At 48.1% G+C, this 21,227-nt stretch overlaps 1 protein-coding gene across 1 annotated transcript in view; it reads right to left on the bottom strand.

Annotated features, from left to right (window-relative positions):
- The window catches only part of HUWE1 (HECT, UBA and WWE domain containing E3 ubiquitin protein ligase 1), a 1,034,695-nt gene that overhangs the window by 932,949 nt on the left and 80,519 nt on the right, over positions 1–21,227 (bottom strand). Inside the window, 2 exon segments of the mRNA XM_030194273.1 lie at positions 10,195–10,401; positions 10,508–10,606. Of these exon segments, the coding sequence (XP_030050133.1) occupies positions 10,195–10,401; positions 10,508–10,606 (306 nt within the window).

Raw genomic sequence — 21,227 nt, 5'->3', positions numbered from 1 at the left:
GATTTGATTGAGAAAATTTATCAGAACCTTGAACATTGGGATTTGCTGGATTTATCCTGGTTTGGTCATGCTACGATCAAAATGAATGTTTTACCTCGTTTGCTGTATCTCTTTCAGGTTCTACCTATTCATTTATCCCGAGGGTTTCTTTCAGGTCCCCAAGATTGGTTAACTGTTCATTTAGCATAACAAGAGACCATACCTTCCTCACTCTTTTCTCTATCGGAGGTCTTAGGGTGCCTAATGTTTTTTGGTATAATAAGGTGGAACAAGCTCGGGCAGCATTCAAGTGGTTTCAGGCTTAGCCTCACAAACACTGGGTTCATATGGAACAAAATTTTGAAGGGCCCATCACCTGAGACATCAGATCTTGCATCCTTGCAGGTATTGTAGGCTTCCTGTGGATCAATGCCCCTCTCTCACTACCACTTTTTATTATTGGGACTCTTGTTTCAGATTCAGACCACCATTTATCTCGTCTTACTCCAACTGTATTTAACCCCCCCTTATTTGCAGAGTCTTACTTCTAGAGTGTTTTCTCATTGGGCCACACTGGACTTAGCAATGTGGGGTCAGTTTTTTTATGACAACTCCTTGCAGCAAGATTTTGGCCTTCCCTCAACTTTGTTTATACTCAGCTGTGCCATTTTCTGTCATCTTCTCAAATTAAAACACAGGTCCTCCCCTCCAAAGGGACACCACTTTGTAGTGGTGGAGGGGATTGTGTGTTTCAGTGATTCAGAGGGTTGTGCTGTAGGGCCACCCATATCAGACATGCCTCTGAGGAGAAACCAGACGAAGCGTGTCCCAAACTTGCGGAAGTCAAGATGGTGTTACAGGCAGAAGTGTTGTGAGTCAGCTCCTATGTTGGCGTCTGTTTTATGCCATTTTCTCCTTATTTGTGCTGGCTATGAGGAAGGAGAGAGGACAGATGCATACCTACCCCGCTGGTGCAAAGTTCTGTTCTTGAGCCAATTCAGATTTCCTTCGAAGTTGCTGACATCATGACCCATGGATCCGCTACAGTGCCTTTGGAGGGCCCAACATTCAGTGAAGTCAGGCCTTAGTGCAGAGTGAGTGTCTGAGACCAGAAGACTGGTTCCACCAAAACTAGGAAGCAGTTTGTTGGCTTTTGCGCTGTCTGCGAAGGGGCAAAGTTAGCCTCATTGAGCGAAGAGCCAGTGCGTGGAATGCCCCATTCCCCCTGTCCCCTTTATCAGGTGGCTAGGAGAGAGGTAATCAGGGATCAAGGCTTGACACTGCAACAACTTCTGGTGCTGCTGGATTGGTTTAGCACAACAGTGCCGCCCTTGTGGATTACAGAAACCAGCAGCAGTCAACTGTGACACCATATGGGGCGCCACCAAGATGCCGGACCTGTCCCTATAGTCTGGGGTTATCCAGGCTAAGGTGGAAATACAGGGTGTTTAGATCTGCTCTGTTAGTAACCACTTGCCCTGGAACGGAACAGAAATTTGGTGTTCTATAACAATTTCTGGGTTCTAAATTCATCTATTTTACTGATTTTTCTTTGGTAACCCCAAGGCGCCATAAGGACTTTTTTGGGATTTTGCTCAAGGGTCTTGGGGGGTCCAACTGCAAATGTAATCCACTTTGGTTAGCATGTAAGCGTCTGTCACTGTATAGGATTAATCTGTTTTGTTGTTTGGGTTTTATTTTTTATTTATTTATTTATATTTCCTGCTGGACTGCAGAAATATTGTCGACTAATGGATATGTTTATTTCCTCTATTAAGTGGGTTTTCAGTAAAAAAAATTTGCAAGTGTATGCATGAATGTTATTTATTCTGAAATTCTAAAATAAAAATTAAAAACAAAAACATAGGTCCTGTCTGAAGACTTTTTGGTAAGACTTTTGTGAGGACTCCAGGGGCACCAAAGGCTTGATCTCCTGCATGTATAAATATCTATCGAAGCAGTCCCATCCATCTCTTTTAAATCATTCCAACTGGAATCGGGAGCTGGGGTTACATACTGAGGATGACTGGCAGATGATGGAACAGGCTTTAATGAAGGCTTCACTTGCAATTCCTTTTAAGGAGAATACTGTTAAGGTGCTGTACCATTGGTACCTTACTTCTTTGCCTCTATCATATGTTCCTAGCGTATCCCCTTTGTGTTGGCAAGGCTGCGGCGAATGTGATACCATGGGGCACCTCTGCTGGATCTGTTACAGTTAAAGCATACTGGAAGAAAAGGCATACTTCTCTCCATGGCACATGAACTATTTGTTACACATGGCGAGGGAAAAGCTACCCCAGAGGGTTAGACATAGTAGGTTATTAGAACCTTTGAGATGGATATGCAGAGACCTGTTGCAAGCCTGGGGGCAGGAACCGACTAGTAGTGTGTTTTTGCCCCTACAAGGTAATGGGGACTTTCCGCCAGGTAGGGATAACAGCATATTTCGTAAATTTAAGGAACAGGGAATCACGCTGTTAGAGAGCTTTGTGCAGGATGATGGAGTTATGGTGACCACACAGGAATTTATAAATACCTGTCCGGGGGGACACATGGCAATTTTTGCATATCATCAGCTTTCACATTACATACTCGGCCTTCCACGGGAAACCTTGCAGCTTAGTTTTGTGAGGAGGTTGCGAGAGTTCCTGGAGGGTGATGCTGTAGGCCAATTTTCAGTCTCTTGGTTTTGTAAACTAATGGAAAGGGAATACCCACCACGGGAAGTAGCAGAGATAGCAGCACGGTGGAGTAAAGATATGAAGAGACCAATATCTGAATCACTTATACAGAAGTCACTAATGGAGATAAACCGAATAGTGCATAGTGCAGAACTTCAGGAATGCCAATTTCGTATAATACACAGAGCGTATTTTTCTCAGAGGAGGGCATTCCATGCAGGCGTAGTTGATGAAGACAGATGCCAAAAATGTAAACTAGAAGGAGCTACATTCGTACAATGCATATGGCAATGCAGATATATTAAGCTCTTTTGGCAGAGGTTGGAGAACTTTTTTAGAGAGATTTTGGGACGTAGGATTAATCTCACATTTGAAAGCATAATGTTCCCTCCGGGGAATCAAGGGGAAAGGAGGGCCAAGGGAGAGCAGATGCTGATACATAAGGCCTGTGTAGTGGGTAAAAAGTGTATTCTCAATTGCTGTATTTCAGACCAACCCCCCTCTTTTTGGTATTGGAGAAATAAGTTTCACCAACTCATGCTTTGGGAATCCCGAGGGGCGAGATTATTGCCAAAGAGGGGGGTGCAATTTCTGACAATCTGGCAGCTGTATATTATATCATGTCTCCTAGAGCGCGCAGCCAAGTCCTAAACAGACTACCGGAGGGGAGGGCTAGACGTGGGGAGTGATGTCCTGTGGCACCAGCAGGAAACATTGTTCATTGTTACATAGACATATAAGTATGTCATTCTAAATAATTATAATGTTGAAATATAGAGGGTGGGAGGGGGGGAGGAGGGGTTGGATTTATTTTCCTGCTGAGATTGCAGTTCGTGCGGGTCACAAGAGTTAGGACCCTACGAGAAGCAGATACTGATTTAGTTCGGGGAAGGGGGGGATCTCCTTGTGGAAAGCTGGTCTGAGGGAAGGAGAGAAAATGGAAAAATGTATGATGGTGGTCATGTCAATATGTTATTATCCAAGTTGTTTGGTTCGGTTAATTACGAAATGTACCATGCGACTGACGTTCTCTTACACATGTTATACAATAAAAATGTTGAACTCTAAAGCATACTGGAATAAATCCAGCATCAGCTGCAAAGCTGGGTGTCTTGCCTGATTCTATGGGACCCAACTGTGAAAGCCACCGGGGTTTCCTAAATATCAATCCTTGTTTTTCCGCCATGCTGTGTATGCGGCTCAGGTAGTGTTGGCAGCTCATTGGAAACGGACTGAGGTTCCCTCCTTGATCTCCTGGCTAAAAAAAAGCTTTAGTATATTTGCGAGAAGAAGTGTTTGCTTGCAGTTCGTAGCCACACGATGGTTAAATGGGAGTCAATTTGGAGTTTCTTTCCATTTCAAAGGGTTTTTTTTTTTTTTTTTTTACAGTTGTGGGTCTGAGCTTGGGGATGTAGGCAAGAATGTTTTACAAAGTGTTACACTGGGGAATTTTTAATTCTTTCTGGATGGACACGGGGGGGGGGGGGGAGAAGGGCTTTTTGCTTTGCAATTTTTCTTAAACAAAAACTCCAAAAAGTGATTAGAAGTATACTGTATAGGATGTTCTCTTGCTATTCCAAGACAGCTTCTTGATATTTTGGATTGTTACCATTACCATGTTGGTCGCTGTTCTTTTGGAATTGAATAAAGAATTCTTAAAATGGGGAAAGACTACTGTGCATCAGTCAGTATCTGATATCCAAGCAGTACAGACAAGAGGAGCATCGTGAAACTCCTGCCTTCTTTATGCCAGAGGCACAACAGTAATAAGAAACACAACAGAAATTCCCATTGCTATGGGACCCTGAAGCAGCAGGACCCTTTGAGATGGAAGTCAAAAGCACAAATGTTATCTAAAATCAAATCAAGTCCATGTACCAGGGCCTTCTTGGCAAATCTGAGGCCACCAACACTACTGGCCCTCAGTGATGACAGATGCCCTACAGAACCTTGCCCACCGTAGGCCATGGAGGGAACACATATAGAAGACTGGTGGATGGCCACCTCTAAAGTAGAGCATCCAGACCCTCTGCTTTGCTGTCCTTGCAACGGCTGAAGAACTGACAAACCTGCCTGGTCGCCATGAGGTCCAGGATCAGAACCCCCCACCTCGAAGTTACGAGCTGGAAGGCTTCCAACAAGAGCTGCCACTCTCCTGGAATGATTACATTCCTGCTGAGGTAATCCACCTGATTATTCAGGTCTTCCGCAATATGAGGTGCTAAGACAAGAGAACATAAGTCTCCACCCACTGGAACAGGAGATCAGCCTTCCAGTCAACCGACATAGGCCACTGCAGTCATGCTGTCTGAAAAAAATCTGCACCGGCATCCCCATCAGCAACTGCTGAAAAGAAAGCAATGCCTTCCGATTTGCCTGGAGTTCCAGGCAGTTTATGGAGCAGGAGAGTCTCCACTGCCGACCAGCAACCTTGAGCCATGAGATGAAGACAGTGAGCCACCCAACTGGCCAGGCTGGTGTCCATTCCAGAGACATCAGAGGAAGCCCTTCCTACAGACTTGCCACGACGACAGACTGTCTTGCATGAGCCAAAGGGAGACACATATTGTAATCCATGGAAACTGGTGACCAATAAAAACGCAGCGACAACTGGACCGCCTCAGTTGCATCCTGACCCAAGGAAGAACTTCCAGGGTGTATGCCATAGACCCCAAAACGTGTACATAATCCCATGTGCGTGGGAGCTGCAGATGAAAGAGGTTCCGAACCTGAGCTCAAAGCTCAAGTTGACACAGGGAGAGAGAAATTTTATTTTGTTGCATTTGTACCCCGCGCTTTCCCACTCATGGCAGGCTCAATGCGGCTTACATGGGGCAATGAAGGGTTAAGTGACTTGCACGGAGTCACAAGGAGCTGCCTGTGCCTGAAGTGGGAATTGAACTCAGTTCCTCAGGACCAAAGTCCACCACCCTAACCACTAGGCCACTCCTCCACTCTTCCTCCAGTCTTCCTCAAACATCAGGGCACGCAAATCTTAAAACCTTTTTATTTAGACGACAAACATTTCTGCTGATTGTTTTCCATATGTTACTTCCCCTCTTGGTGTTGAAGAGAACCCCGATATTCCAGAAACTGCATGGGAGTGAGCTGGCTCTTGACAATGTTGACCGCCCAGCGGAGGGAGCGAAGATCCACCACCATGGCTGAGACTTGCTTGATAGGAGATGGTTCAACCAGTCATCCAAACAAGGATGCACTCAAATACTCTGCTGCCTCAGAAAGACCGCAACCACTACCATGTCCTTGAAGAAAGTCCTGGGTGCAAAAAGAGTACAAATGGTAGTGCCCTGAACTGGTAGTGGCCCCCTAGGACCAAGAAACAAAGAAAATGCTGATAAGGCAGCCAAGCAGGAACGTGGAAGTACGTCTCCTTGAGATCTAGAGATATGAGAAACTCCTTGGACTGAACAGACCCTATTACTGAATGCAACTCCATCCTTAAATGGCACTTGAACACCCTTGTTCACACATTTGAGGCTCAACATGGTATGGAAGGAGCCCCCCTTCTTGGGAACCACAAACTAAATGGAGTTTCTGCCGGTGCCCAGCCCATCCAGACGGAATTGCTTCCAACTGAGGAAAAGACCGCAGGGTGTCCAGCACTACCTGAACATTTTTGGGGGCTGTGCACAGGGACTCAAGGAAAAAAAAACAGAATTGGTGAAGAAATTCCAGCGTCCATCCTTGCCTTATGATATCAATGACCCTTTGGTCTGACGTGATCCTGGAACACACTCCGTAAAAATGCACAACTTCATCATTATGCAGGACAAGATGCAAAAGAAGTTCTGGCATTCATGAAAGAACCTTGCTTGTTGCCACAAAAGGAATTCTGCCACTGCTCATAATGGGGCCTTTGAAAAGAACCACCCGACTTCCCAGACCTAGAACACTTGGCCTCCCAAAAATGTGAGCAAGACTGAGAAGACCTAAAAGAGACTTTAGACTGGTACTCAGGAAAACGCTGTCTTAGAATCCCCCAGATCTTTAACCAATTTCTCCAGGTCTTCCTCAAACAATAACTTGCCCCTAAAGGGAAGCTTCACTAACTTGATCTTGGACTGTGCATCAACCACCCAGTGTATTGAGCCACAGCCAGTGCCTCACTGCGACCACAAATGCCATTTGCTTAGCCGAAGCCCTGAGTGGGTCATACAATAAATCCCTTAGAGATCAGACCTGTAGTCCCCTACCATCCCGGGAGAACATGGCCACTGGAACCCCCTAGGGCAGGGGTAGGCAACTCCGGTCCTCGAGAGCCGCAGGCAGGTCAGGTTTTCAGGATATCCACAATGAATATGCAGGAGATAGATTTGCAAGCACTGACTCCATGGTATGCAAATCTATCTCCTGCATATTCATTGTGGATATCCTGAAAACCTGACCTGCCTGAGGCTCTCGAGGACCGGAGTTGCCTACCCCTGCCCTAGGGCCTTTAGAGATCAGAACCACCACCCCCCCCCCAACCTGGATGCTGCATGAATAGGGCATTGGAGGCCAGAGTGCCTGTTTAAGGCATTCTGAAATCAGGGAACAAAAACTAGCCACCCTGACCCCCCTCCCCCCTACGCACACCCAAGAGCAGTGGAAGAGGGGACCCTCTATTTGAGACTCCTGCAAGGCAATATCTGCACCCCCTCTGAATGGATCAAAAATATAGTCTGCTTCCAGGAAAGTGGCCTAAAGCTTTGGCAAAAAACAGAGGAACATAAGCGTAGCCATACTGGGTCAGACAAATGGTCCATGTAGCCCAACATTCTGTTTTCCAAACAGTGGCCAAGACAGGTCACAAGTACCTGGCAGAAACCCAAATTGAGGCAACACTCTATATTACAAATTCCATATTCCATGGTTTCCATGTCTGTCTCAATAGCAAACTATGGACTTTTCCTCCAGGAATTTGTCCAAACCTTTTTTAAACCCAGATACACTAACCGCTGTTACCACCTCCTCTGGCAGAGGGAAGACTCCTGAGAAAAATAGAGTCATGGAATAGGAGGCAAGTTTCTGGTGTGGATTAGGAATTGGTTACTGGACAGAAAACAGAGGGTAGAGTTAAATAGTCATTACTCTCAATGGAGAAGAGTGAACAATGGAGTGCCGCAGGGATCAGTACTGGGACCGGTACTATTTAACATATTTATAAACGATATGAAAATTGGAACCTTACCTCATGACTATTTTTCTCAGGAGTCTGTCATGAGGAGCTTTATCAAAAGCTTTCTGAAAATCTAGATCCACTACATCAACCGGCTCACCTTTATCCACATGTTTATTCATGCCTTCAAAGAAATGAAGCAAACTTGTAAGGCAAGACTTCCCTCGTTTGAACCCACGCTGACTCTGTACCATTAAACTATGTTTGTCTACGTGTTCTATAATTTTATTCTTTATAATAGTTTCCACTATTTTGCCAAGCACCAACATCAGGCTTACCGGTCTATAATTTCCCAGACCACCACTAGAACCCTTTTACAAAAAAAAAAAATAATTGGCGTCACATTGGACTCTGAGCGATTGCTCTGATCCCATGGGGGAACACAGCAAGCCCTCTGCAACTTCTCCTTCCTGCAGAAAAGGAACTCCATTGTAAATGGAGCAGGAGGAGATCGCACCATACTTGTGTGGTGGGCTCTGCAAGCACTTAGTAGCTGGCCAGCATGCCACATGCAGTAGCAGCTGCTTGGTACACCTCCACTAGAAAAGGAAACACACAAGACCCAAAATAGAAGACCTGCCACCGGCTTAACAGCTGAGCAAGCACCCCATGCCTAGGCATGCTCACCCACCTTACAACACCTCCCCCCCCCCCTCCCCCGGACAAAAACCGTCTTGCAAGCTGCAGTCCTTACACAGGAAAAACAACCTGCACTCCTCCCCATATGGATCTGGAAAGGTGTGGGGGGGGGGGTTACCACTGCTGATTGGTTCCTGGGCCTTAAAGCTGCTCAGTCCTGGGGAGCCAAGCCTGTAGGCTAAGGCTCCTGACTGCCCAAGAGAAAACAGAATTCTCATCTGCCTCAACCAGAAGTCTGGTCATGGCCCAGATCCTGGTAGGGACTCCCCAAGCAAGACATCAACTGTACAGCCGAGAGCCATAGTCCTTGGCCTGAGGAGACAAGCCCTGAAGAAAGATCTTGCTATACCATCTAAAGAGGTAGGGAGGAAGAATATAAGTTACTCACCTGCAGCAGGCGTTCCCTGAGGATAATCTTTCAATCTGGGTGGGAACGCTGCCCAGCTTGCTTTCTAGAAACCTCTGAGAGCATTGCACACCATGCATGCATATCTTCCAACCTGCCAAAATCTCATGGGATTCTGTCAGTGTAATATATAAAGCTGACAGAACTCCACTACTAGGGGAGGCAGATGAGTTTGTAAGAATATTCATCCTGCTGCCCCTGGAGAACACCTGCTTTTAGAAAAAGCAGGATTAGCAAACTCTTACATGTGGGAATCCCTAGCTACCATGCTGTCTCAAACTAAAAATAGGGAACAGGCAGGACTTTTAGGCTCTAAACAGGAACAAAACACAGTAGCGTCTCGATTATCTGATGTAAACGGGACCAGCCCAGTGTCAGATAAGTGAAAGGTTGGATAATACAGAAAACAATGGGAACCCCTTAAAAAAAAAAAAAGCATATAATTCCAGATTTAAAAAAAAATTCTTTATTACAAGAACTATACACATTCTGCTGCATGACTGGAGAACTAAAACATATTGTACTGTAATCACTGTACCATACCTTAAAATAACACCAATACAGAACTGTAAAACAGAATCAGAGTGTACCTCAATAGCAGACTATGGATTTTTCCTCCAGAAATTTGCCAACACCTTCTTTAAACCCAGATATGCTAACTGCTGTTACCACATCCTCTGGCAACAAGCTCCAGAGCTTAACTATTTGCTGAATGAAAAATTTGTTTTAAAATTATTTCCATGTAACTTCATTATGTCCCCTAGTCTTTGTACTTTAAGAAAAAGAAGAAAATAAAATACTGATTCACTGCTATGCACTAACCTCTTTAGCCTTTCCTCATACAAGAAGAGTTCCATCCCCTTGATCATTTTGGTTGTTCTTTGAACTTTTTCTAATGCTACTATAACTTTGAGATACGGCGACTAGAATTGAACACAATACTCAAGGTGAGGTCGCACCACGAAGCAATACAGAGGCATTATAATATTCTTGGTCTTAATCACCCACATGTTAGATTATGCTCATCCTGCTTGCCCTTGGAGAAACACTGGACTGTTCCAGGCTGCACCTCTCCTTACATGGACAATTTCATCAGAATCTTCAAGTTCTATGCCTCCATCTCCTCACAAGAGTACATTACCCATAGATACTAACATTACTGTCCTGCTGGTTCTGATACAAACTTTTTTTTTTTTTTGGGGGGGGGGGGGATTCTATAGGGTTTTTTTTTGGTTTGGGTTATTTTTTTTTGTTTTATTTTTTTTAATAGAGAAAGCACATAAGAGGCTTCCTCCTATTGTTCTCACCTCAATAGAACTGTACAAGTGACGGGAGAAGCTATATTCAATAAGAAGGGCTGTGAAGTTCAGTACTGCAAGCAGCAAGGCCTTCAGCTGCCCTCTTTCTGGACGGTCACAAACCAGCATCCATGACATGTTCTCTACCGTTTGCCCAGCGTCTGCCAGGATCCCATCAAAGCGATCCAGTAGGTCCACCCAGTGGTACAGCTCACACTGAGAATGAAAAAGACAATTTAAGTGCAGCCCAAAATCATCTGCCATTATCCATGAAGGCAGATTACTTTTCTGAAAGTGGAGAGAAAACTAATATGCTGCTTACCTTGCCAATGTTCCACGTTTTTATCTGCTGGAGTTCCAACAAGAGGTGCTCATCACTACAAATCTTCAGCTTGTCTATCAGGGCCCTGCAATCAGCAGGCTAGGGGTAGAGGAAAAAAAAATGGTTATTCCAATCAACAGAACGCCACTAAGACAAGTAGCACCAACTTTGGATTATAGCAAATGGGGTAGAAAAACCAAAACCAAAAGGAGCTTTCCTCTGCCATCTCAAACACCACAAACACCAGGTCAGAAAGGAGTAACTGATGGCTCCTTTCCACCCTATTATTCACAAGTTTGCAAACTGCAGTAATAATCTTGCGATTAAAGAGCTAGTCACTTCCAAAGACACCTAGGAGAAATATGACCTGTGTGCAGGACTGTGCCAGCAAATGCTCAGTCCTTACAGAACATCTGCCTCCTTGTCCATATGCCCTCAGTCCAGTAAGCGAATGATACATACCTGTAGAAGGTGTTCTCCGCGGACAGCAGGCTGATTGTTCTCACGACTGGGGTTGACGCCCACGGCAGCCCCTCAAACCGGAGTAAAAATCTCACGCACGCCCACCGCACATGCGCGGCTGTCTTCCCACCCGTGCACGACCGTTCCCGCTCAGTTGAATGACAGGCAAAGAAATGAGGAAAAAAAACGCAACTCCAAAGGAGAGGAGGGAGGGTAGGTGAGAACAATCAGCCTGCTGTCCTCGGAGAACACCTGCTACAGTATCATTCGCTTTCTCCGACAAGCAGGCTGCTTGTTCTCACGACTGGGGTATCCCTAGCTCTCAGGCTCATTCAAAACAAGAAACCAGGTCAATTGAACCTCGCAACGGCGTAGGGCATAACAGAAACTGACCTACGAAGAACAACTAACTGAGAGTGCAGCCTGAACAGAATAAAATCGGGTCCTGGAGGGTGGAGTTGGATTCAAACCCCGAACAGATTCTGCAGCACCGACTGCCCGAACCGACTGTCGCGTTGGGTATCCTGCTGGAGGCAGTAATGAGATGTGAATGTGTGGACAGATGACCACGTCGCAGCCTTGCAAATCTCTTCAATAGTGGCTGACTTCAAGTGGGCCACTGACGCCGACATGGCTCTAACACTATGAGCCATGACATGACCCTCAAGAGCCAGCCCAGCCTGGGCATAAGTGAAGGAAATGCAATCTGCTAGCCAATTGGAGATGGTGCGTTTCCCGACAGCAACCCCCTTCCTATTGGGGTCGAAAGAAACAAACAATTGGGCGGACTGTCTGTGGGGCTGTGTCCGCTCCAGATAGAAGGCCAACGCTCGCTTGCAGTCCAATGTGTGCAACTGACGTTCAGCAGGGCGGGTATGCGGTCTGGGAAAGAATGTTGGCAAGACGATTGACTGGTTAAGATGGAACTCCGACAATACCTTTGGCAGGAACTTAGGGTGAGTGCAGAGGACTACTCTGTTATGATGAAATTTAGTATACGGAGCATGGGCTACCAGGGCTTGAAGCTCACTGACTCTACGAGCTGAAGTAACTGCCACCAAGAAAATGACCTTCCAGGACAAGTACTTCAGATGGCATGAATTGAGTGGCTCAAAAGGCGGTTTCATCAACTGGGTGAGGACGACGTTGAGATCCCATGACACTGCAGGAAGCTTGACAGGGGGCTTTGACAAAAGCAAGCCTCTCATGAATCGAACTAAAGGCTCTCCAGGGATGGCTTTACCCTCTACATGATAATGGTAAGCACTAATTGCACTAAGGTGATTCCTTACTGAGTTGGTCTTGAGACCAGACTCTGATAAGTGCAGAAGGTATTCAAGCAGGTTCTGTGCAGGACAAGAACGAGGTTCTAGGGCCTTGTTCTCACACCAAATGACAAACCTCCTCCACTTGAAAAAGTTAACTCTTTTTAGTGGAATCCTTCCTAGAGGCAAGCAAGACACGGGAGACTCCCTCAGACAGACCCAATGAAGCAAAATCTACGCCCTCAACATCCAGGCCGTGAGAGCCAGGGACTGAAGGTTGGGGTGCAGAAGCGCTCCGTCGTTCTGCGAAATGAGAGTCTGAAAACACTCCAATCTCCACGGTTCTTCAGAGGACAGCTCCAGAAGAAGAGGGAACCAGATCTGACAGGGCCAAAAGGGCGTAATCAGAATCATGGTGCCGTGGTCTTGAGCTTCAGTAAGGTCTTCCCCACCAAAGGTATGGGAGGATAAGCATACAGGAGGCCCTCCCACAATGGAGGAGAAAGGCATCCAACGCCAGTCTGCCGTGTGCCCAAAGACTGGAACAGAACTGAGGCAGCTTGTGATTGGTCTGGGAGGCGAAAAGGTCTACCGAGGGAGTGCCCCACTCTCGGAAGATCTTGCGTACCACTCTGGAATGGAGCAATCACTCGTGCGGTTGCATGAGTCTGCTCAGCCTGTCAGCCAGACTGTTTATGCCTGCCAGGTATGTGGCTTGGAGAAGCATGCCATAATGGCGTGCCCAACGCCACATCCTGACGGCTTCCTGACAGAAAAGGCGAGATCCGTTGCCCCCTGCTTGTTGATGTAATACATTGCAACCTGATTGTCCGAATTTGGATAATTTGGTAGGACAGCTGATCCCTGAAAGCCTTCAGTGCGTTCCAGACCGCTCGGAGCTCCAGGTGGTTGATCTGAAGACCTTGTTCCTGGGGGGACCACACCCCCTGGGTGTGGAACCCATCGACATGAGCTCCCCGCCCCAGGCGAGATGCATCCATCGTCAGCACTTTTGTGGGCTGAGGAATTTGGAATGGGCGTCCCAGGGTCAAATTGGTCCGAATTGTCCACCAGTGCAGCGAATTGAGACAACTGATGGACAGGCGGATGACATCTTCTAGATTCCTGGTGGCTTGGCACCACTGGGAAGCTAGGGTCCATTGAGCTGATCTCATGTGAAGACGAGCCATGGGAGTCACATGGACTGTAGAGGCCATATGGCCCAGGAGTCTCAACATCTGCCGAGACGCTCTGGTATGGGAAGCGAGGGACAGAAGATTCTGAGCTCTCGCCTCGGGAACATAGGCCTGAGCAGTCTGTGAATTCAGCAGAGCTCCTATGAATTCCAGAGATTGGACTGGCTGGAGATGGGACTTCGGGTAATTTATCACAAACCCCAGCAGCTCCAGAAGTTGAATAGTGCACTGCATGGACCGAAGAGCTCCTGCCTCTGAGGTGCTCTTCACCAGCCAATCGTCGAGATACAGGAACACGTGCACCACCAGCTTGCGTAGGTACGCTGCAACCACCACGAGACAATTCGTGAACACTCGTGGTGCAGAGGCGAGCCCAAAGGGTAGCACACAATACTGAAAGTGACGTCTCCCCAGACTGAATCGGAGATACTGTCTGTGAGCTGGCAGTATCGGGATGTGAGTATAAGCATCCTTTAAATCCAGGGAACAGCCAATCGTCTTTCTGAATCATGAGTAGAAGGATGCCCAAGGAAAGCATCCTGAACTTTTCTCGCACCAGATACTTGTTCAGGACTCTCAGGTCTAGGATGGGGCACATCCCCCCTGTTTTCTTTTCCACAAGGAAGTACCTGGAATAGAATCCCTGCCCTTCCTGCCCGGGTGGCACAGGCTCGACCGCATTGGCGCTGAGAAGGGCAGAGAGTTCCTCTGCAAGTACCTGCTTGTGAAGGGAGCTGAAGGATTGAGCTCCCGGTGGACAATTTGGTGGGGAGACCAAATTCAGGGTGTATCCGCACCGCACTATTTGGAGAACCCACTGGTCGGAGGTTATGAGAGGCCACCTTTGGTGAAAAATTTTCAACCTCCCCCCGACCGGCAGGCCGTCCAGCACGGCTACTTTGATGGCGGCTATGTTCCCATGGATCCAGTCAAAAGCTCGTCCCCTGCTTTTGCTGTGGAGGCGCAGGGGGCTGCTTAGGCGCACGCTGTTGACAGGAACAAGTGCGCTGGGACTGTTCCTGTGCCTGAGGCCTTCGGGCCGGCTGGGTGTACCTTCGCTTGCTGTAGGCGTAGGGTGCAGCCTGCCGGGCCCGGGAAAAACGTCCACCTGCTGAGGTGGATACTGAAGGCACCCGGTGGGAGAGCTTGTCGAGAGCGATTTCCCACTGGTGTAGTTGGTCCACCAACTGCTCGACCTTCTCGCCAAAAATATTATCCCCCCGGCAAGGGACATCCACCAGCCGCTGCTGGGTGCGGTTGTCCAGGTCAGAGGCACGCAGCCAGGAGAGTCTGCGCATCAATAAACCTTGGGCCGCAGCTCTGGATGCCACATCACAGGTGTTATAGATACCCCTGGACATGAATTTTCTGCACGCCTTCAGCTGCCTGACCACCTCCTGAAATGGCCTGGACTGCTCCGGGGGGAGCTTGTCAACCAGGTCCGCCAGTTGCTGCACATTGTTCCGCATGTGGATGCTCGTGTAGAGCTGGTATGATTGTATTCTGGTCACGAGCATGGAAGAATGGTAGGCCTTCCTCCCAAACGAGTCCAGAGTGCGAGACTCCCGCCCAGGGGGCGCCGAGGCGGTATCCCTCTAACTCCGTGCTCTCTTGAGAGCAGAGTCCACGACCACTGAGTCATGAGGCAGTTGAGGCCGCATCAACTCCGGGTCTGAGTGGATTCTGTATTGGGACTCCGCTTTCTTAGGAATGGTGGGATTAGATAATGGCTTCAACCAGTTCCGAAGCAGTGTCTCTTTGAGGACATTGTGCAACAGTACCGTGGAAGACTCTCTAGGTGGTGAGGGATAGTAGAGGACTTCAAGCATCTCAGCCCTCGGCTCATCCACAATTACCACTGGGAAGGGAATGCTGATAGACATGTCCCGAACAAAAGAGGCGAAGGAAAGGCTCTCAGGGGGCGAGAGCTTCCTCTCCGGTGAAGGTGTGGGGTCGGAGGGAAGTCTAACAGACTCCTCGGAGGAGAAATATCTGGGGTCCTCCTCCTCCCCCCACGAGGCCTGCTCCTCGGTGTCGGGCATGAGCTCTCTCAGCTTAGACCGCAACCGGGCCCGTCTCGACTGCGAGGAACCACGTCCTCAACGAGGGTGTCGAGAGGTAGACTCCCGCGCCGGCGGGGACGAAGCTCCCTCCATCGACGTCCACGGGGATTCCACCTGAGTGGCAATCGACACCGGTGCCGCAAGCGGCGCAAAAGACTGCATCACCGGACCAGAGCCCACCGGCGCCTCCATCAACGGCACCAAGGGCGCAAGCACCCCCGGTGCCGGCAAGGCCTGGCGCATCAGCCCTTCCAGGATCCCCGCAAGGATGGCTCGGAGGCACTTGTCTAGGCCCGCTGTCAGGAGAGGCAGGGGGGCCGGTGCGGGTGTTGGTGCTGGAAGCTGTCCGGGTCCAGGAGACGGTACCGGGGTACCCCACGACCTGCGCATCGACACCGCTTCGATAGAGGGGGAGCGCTCCACCCAGCGCTGCCGCTTCCTGGGGGTCGAGTCTTCTCTCGACATCCTGGAGCTGCCAGTCCCATGTGCCGTGGGCGACCGATGACGATGCTTCTTCGCAGCTTTCTTCCGATGTCCGTCATCGGTGCTCTGCGGCATAGACGAGGAGGAGGTGGAGTCTCCACGGCCTCTAGGGATCGGGTTCGGTCCCAATGGCCCTGAGCAGCAGGAGTGGCCGGGGCTGACTGCCCACGAGGTCGCTCACCGCCGCCGTCAGGTCGTCGGGCCAAGGGAACCTGTGCTCCTGGGGTCGGTGCCATAGTCAGTGCAGAAAACGTCGACATCGGTACCGATACCGAAGACCCGGCCGTCGACACCGATGCCGTCAAGGTCGATGTTGAAGGGCCGGCGCAAGTTCTAAAAAGACGGTTCCGAAGAACTTGCCTTGCCACCTGCGTCCGCTTCCGCAAGCCGAGACACAAGGTGCACACTTTGGAATTATGCTCCGGGCCGAGGCACCAAGCGTGAGGATCGGTCTGCGAGATCTGCTGGCCGCACTGACCACACTTTTTGAATCCGCTCGGGACCTTCGAAGACATCGACGGAAAAATCGCGTCGGCGAGATCAAAATCGATGGTGGCAGTGAAATGCACACCACAAAAAGGAAGAAGCGGCCGCGACGAGGCGACCCCTCGAAGAAACTCGACGAGGGGAAGGGAAAGGAAAAAAACTTTTTTTAAGGGGTGCGCGAACGAGAAAAAAAACAAGAAAGAAGTAAAGTAAAAGCACGGACTAGGCCGCAAGATCGGTTTTCCGGGGCTGACACGGAGAGGGACGAAGACGCGTCTCTCTCCAGCGCGGAAAGCAAAAAACTGAGTGGAAACGGTCGCGCATGGGCAAGAAGATGGCTGCGCATGCGCGGAGGGCGTCCCCTGCGTGCGGGACCTCCTGCAATATTTTTACTCCAGTTTGAGGGGCTGCCGTGGACGTCAACCCCAGTCATGAGAACAAGCAGCCTGCTTGTCCTTGGAGAACAAGTAGTAATGTTCCTCCCACCGCCCCTCGGAGGTATGCTTAATTCTACAGGGAGGCCAGGAAAGAACCCAAACTGTAGCGGTGAGGGGGGAGGGCATGGACAGATTGTCCATGGCAGCAGTGGCAAGTAGGGGGATGTTCAATGTTTCCTTTACGCTGTGTGGTCACGTCCCATTGTTTAAACTACTGTACAGCAGGAGCACGGGGCCCTTCCCCAACTCCCTCTCACTGCTGCTGCTGATCTAGAGAAGCAGCAGCACCAGCAGCAAAAGCTACAACCAGCACAGTGCTGGAGGATCCATTTGTGAAGCTGACAGTCCCCGACCCCTCCAAAATCACTCCCTGTTCCAGAGTAGTATCCAGCCCTGTGCTGGTTGTAGCTTTTGCTATTGCTGCTGGTGGTGTAGAGAAGCAGCAACAGCAGGGTATGGGAGAAGGGGAACAAAAGAGACAGACGCTACACAGAAAGGAGGGTGATAGGATAGAGAGTTAGTGAATATCCGGGAATAAAAGAAAGTGGAATAGAAGAGCCAGGGTGAGGGAAAAATGGAAAGCTGTAGGCAAAAAGGGAAAGTAAAAGAATTAAATTTGGTCAGAGATAGAAAAATAAATTGAAGAAACCTAAGGAAAAGGAAACGAGAGGAGGGAAAAATAGCAAACTGACAGGAAATCCTGGCAAGAGTTAAAAAGATGAAGAAAGCAGAAACCAGAGATTGGGAACAAAATGGCCAAAGGTAGAAAAAAAGAATGGTCTTAGTTTAGGATAATAGTATAGTAGCTATCAAACAAATATAAACTGGAAATAAGGTGATATGTTTTTATTGGACTAATTTTAATTTTAATGCATTTTTGACTAATGTTTGGAGACTAAAACTTCCTCCTTCAGGTCAGGATACCATAACAGCTAATTGAAAATGTGATTAGTTGAATAAAATAGTATCACTTTTCATTTGTTGTTTTATTTCTTTTGTTAATTTGTAATGTAGTGGTTGGAATGTCAGTTGTTGAAATTTATGTCTGCTACCTTTATATTATGCATAGCACAGTAGGTCATGCACCACTCTCTCTCTCTCTCTCTCTGGTGTTGCACTGTATGCAAAATTTGGCTTCTTGGGGGTTCAGTTTAATTTTTGTCTACATATTTCTATTTTTACTTTGTGATTCATCTTCTTCTATACTGGGTGAGGGTCTGTGTTCTGTGTGTGAAAGACATGGCTTTTTGTTAGCATTGACTGTGCAGGATCAAACTGTACTAATCTGGCTTGTTTAGTTTTCCAATAGGTTTATTGATGTTCTAGTACCAACTGAAATGCTTGTGGTGCTGTCTTTCCTAGGTAGGTCTTTATGTGACTCATGTGACTATCATGGTATGATAAAATTGCACTGTAGGTCCTGAGTGATTTGTAGTGTTTTGCATTATTTCACAGTATGACTGGTACTGGATTTTGGATTTGAATTTAGTTCCCACCTCTTTCAGTAGTAGCTCAAGTTAAGTTACATTCAGATACAATAGGTACTTTTGCACATACAAGCCATGGCTAATACGAGAGATCACAGTTAATACAAGGGTGCCATTTATTCTTGCTCCTGTTTAATAATGTACCGTTGGGCCATACCATATGAAGTACCACAACAGCAATGCAAAAATCATATGCACATTTTATGCACGGTTATATTGTGCTATTAAACAAATTGGGGGGGGGGGGGGGGGGGGGGGGGGGGGGGGGGGGGGAGAGAAGGTAAACATGCCTGGCACATGCGCTCATGCCCAGACAAAAATGGAAGCATCAACACACATCAGTGCCTGTTCTTCTACATTTAAATGTGTGCTTTCACATTGTTTTGTCTGGACACGCACACGTTTGTTGCTTACTATCTGTAAACTTACAATGTGTAGCCATCTGTACCACGCACGTTAACATCTGTGCTCAAGCATTCAGTACACAATAACGCGCAGACACACCTGAGCAGCAGCTAATACATAGGTGCAGCTAAGCAGAAATTATGTCTTACCTGAATTTTCTTTTCTTTAGTCAGTGACATTGTTCTGCACAAGTGGAATGCACCAAAGCACATCTACTGGATAAGAGAGAACACGGCCCCTGAATGATGACTCTGGAAAAGTACAAACGGACCCTGGCTAACAGTCAACCTCTAGTGTTTGAGAAAAGAATGAATCACCACCCTACAAATCTCAGGAGCCACAACCTGGGCCTCCGCCTTCAGACAATTCTTGCAAACGTAGGCAGTCTCAACAGCAGTCTTGATCCACCTCGCAATGGATGTCGTAAAAGCCACTTGGCCCTTCCTAGGGCCATGAAAAAAAGTCAAAGAGGTAATCAGAGGGGCGAAATTCGTCTCCACCAGACATCCAGTTTGTGGAGTCTCCAGTCCGCAAAAGTATTGCCTTCCACCTCAAAGGAGGACAAGCAAACTCCCTGGAGACCCTTAAGAAAAAACGGAAGGGGCTATGCAAAAGGAAATGGAATCCTTCACAAAAGACAGACAGGGTTCCTGGAAAAACAAGGCCTTTAGTCCGGAAACTCAGAGGCAAATGTGACCAGAAAGACTGTTTTGAGAGTGAGGTCCTTAATGGAGGCCGAGTGCAGAGGATCAAACAGAGCCTTAGCCAGCGCTTGGAGAACTAGACTGAGGTCCCACAAGGGAAAGGAGGGACTGATTAGAGCATCTCTGAGGAAACAAGCCACATCCTACATACAGGGCCAATTTACCAAGAAATCTGGAAAGAGCAGAAACATGGACCCTCAGGGAGCTCAACACCAGCCCCGGGTCCAGGCTTTGCTGCAAGAACCTCAAAATAATTAGGAACCTAAGCCCTCCAAGGGGACAGTGACCATCTCGCACCGCCTCAAAAATCCTCAAATCCTTACCTAAGCCAGGGACATGGAAGGCTTCAGAGAGTGAAACAGCAAAGAAATCATGGCGGAAGAAGAGCCGCCCTTCTCCAAGCACTTCCTCTCAACAGCCATACTGTAAGCCGGAGAGGATCCAAATCTTCCATTTCAATGGACCTTTCCAGAGAATACCCCGACTTCTGGGCAATAGGAGAGGGTCACCCTTCAACAGGTAAACAAGATCTGTGTACCATGGCCTGCAAAGCCAATCCGGAGTCACTAGCGAGACAAGACGAGGATGACGTACAATCCAGCGAAAGAGACAAAGTATCAAAGAACAAGGAGATAAAAAACAGAGGTGTTCCTCCACTGGCCATGACTGGACTAGGACAACTATCCCTTGAGAAGCTGGCTCCCTACAATGACTAAAGAAATGTTCCCAGCAGTCCAGAATGAGTTGAAAGGCCCCAGCTTCCTTTTTCTGAGACACAGGAGACAGCACCTGAGAAAATCTGCTTGCACATTGCCTTTGCCCACAATATGGACAGCCAAGAGGGCCTGAAGGTGCATCGCTGCCTACTAATGGAGGCATGCTGCTTCCAGGGCCACAGCCTAACTCCTAGTGCCTCTCTATTTCTTAATATAAGCCACCGAAGTGACACTGACCACCCTGACCACCTCTCCCTAAAGTAGAAGAAACTCCAACAGCGCTAGATGCACTGTCCGGGTCTCCAGGTGATTAATGAAGTGGAGAAGTGGTCTAGTGGTTACAGAACCGGTCTTCATTGCCTCGGGAACAAACTAAATTCAAACCCTCCAGAGACAGGGAAATACCCAGTGTACCTGAAAGTAACTCACCTTGAGCTACTACTGAAAAGGTGTGAGCAAAATCCAAATAAATAAATTAATGAACCAGGCTACCTCCTGCTCAGTCCAGGTCCCATATCAAACACTGGCAATGAGCTCCGCAGCTGAGGAGACTCGCATCTGTCGTAACAATCACCAACTGTGAATGATCCAGCAGTAAACCCCTTCCACTCCCCACACACACAGGGAGGTGGATCAGACTGAACTGGAAGTTCACACAATCTGTGTTTCTGTACCTAAAGCTTCTCTAACTGGCCTCCAGGAAGATCACCATCCCCTGGGCAGTGGTGAAGCAGACTACCAGGTACTCGATTCATGACCAGGCTGGCGGTCTCCTAACGAAGAGATGACCTTGAGAGGTGGGCCATGTTGGCCTGCAGCTGAATCTGCCCAAATCAGCCAGTCATCCAGGCAGGAATTTACACTGATCCCCTAGAAACACACATAAGCCATACTGGGTCAGACCATTGGTCCACCTAGCCCAGTACCCCGTTTTCAAACAGTGGCCAAGCCAGGTCAAAAGTACATGGAAGAAACCCAATTAGCAGCAACATCCCATGCTCTCAATCCTGGGCCAA

The sequence above is a fragment of the Microcaecilia unicolor genome, chromosome 2 (assembly GCF_901765095.1).
Source record: "Microcaecilia unicolor chromosome 2, aMicUni1.1, whole genome shotgun sequence".
Taxonomy (NCBI): domain Eukaryota; kingdom Metazoa; phylum Chordata; class Amphibia; order Gymnophiona; family Siphonopidae; genus Microcaecilia; species Microcaecilia unicolor.
This window is presented reverse-complemented; position numbering and strand designations above follow the sequence as displayed.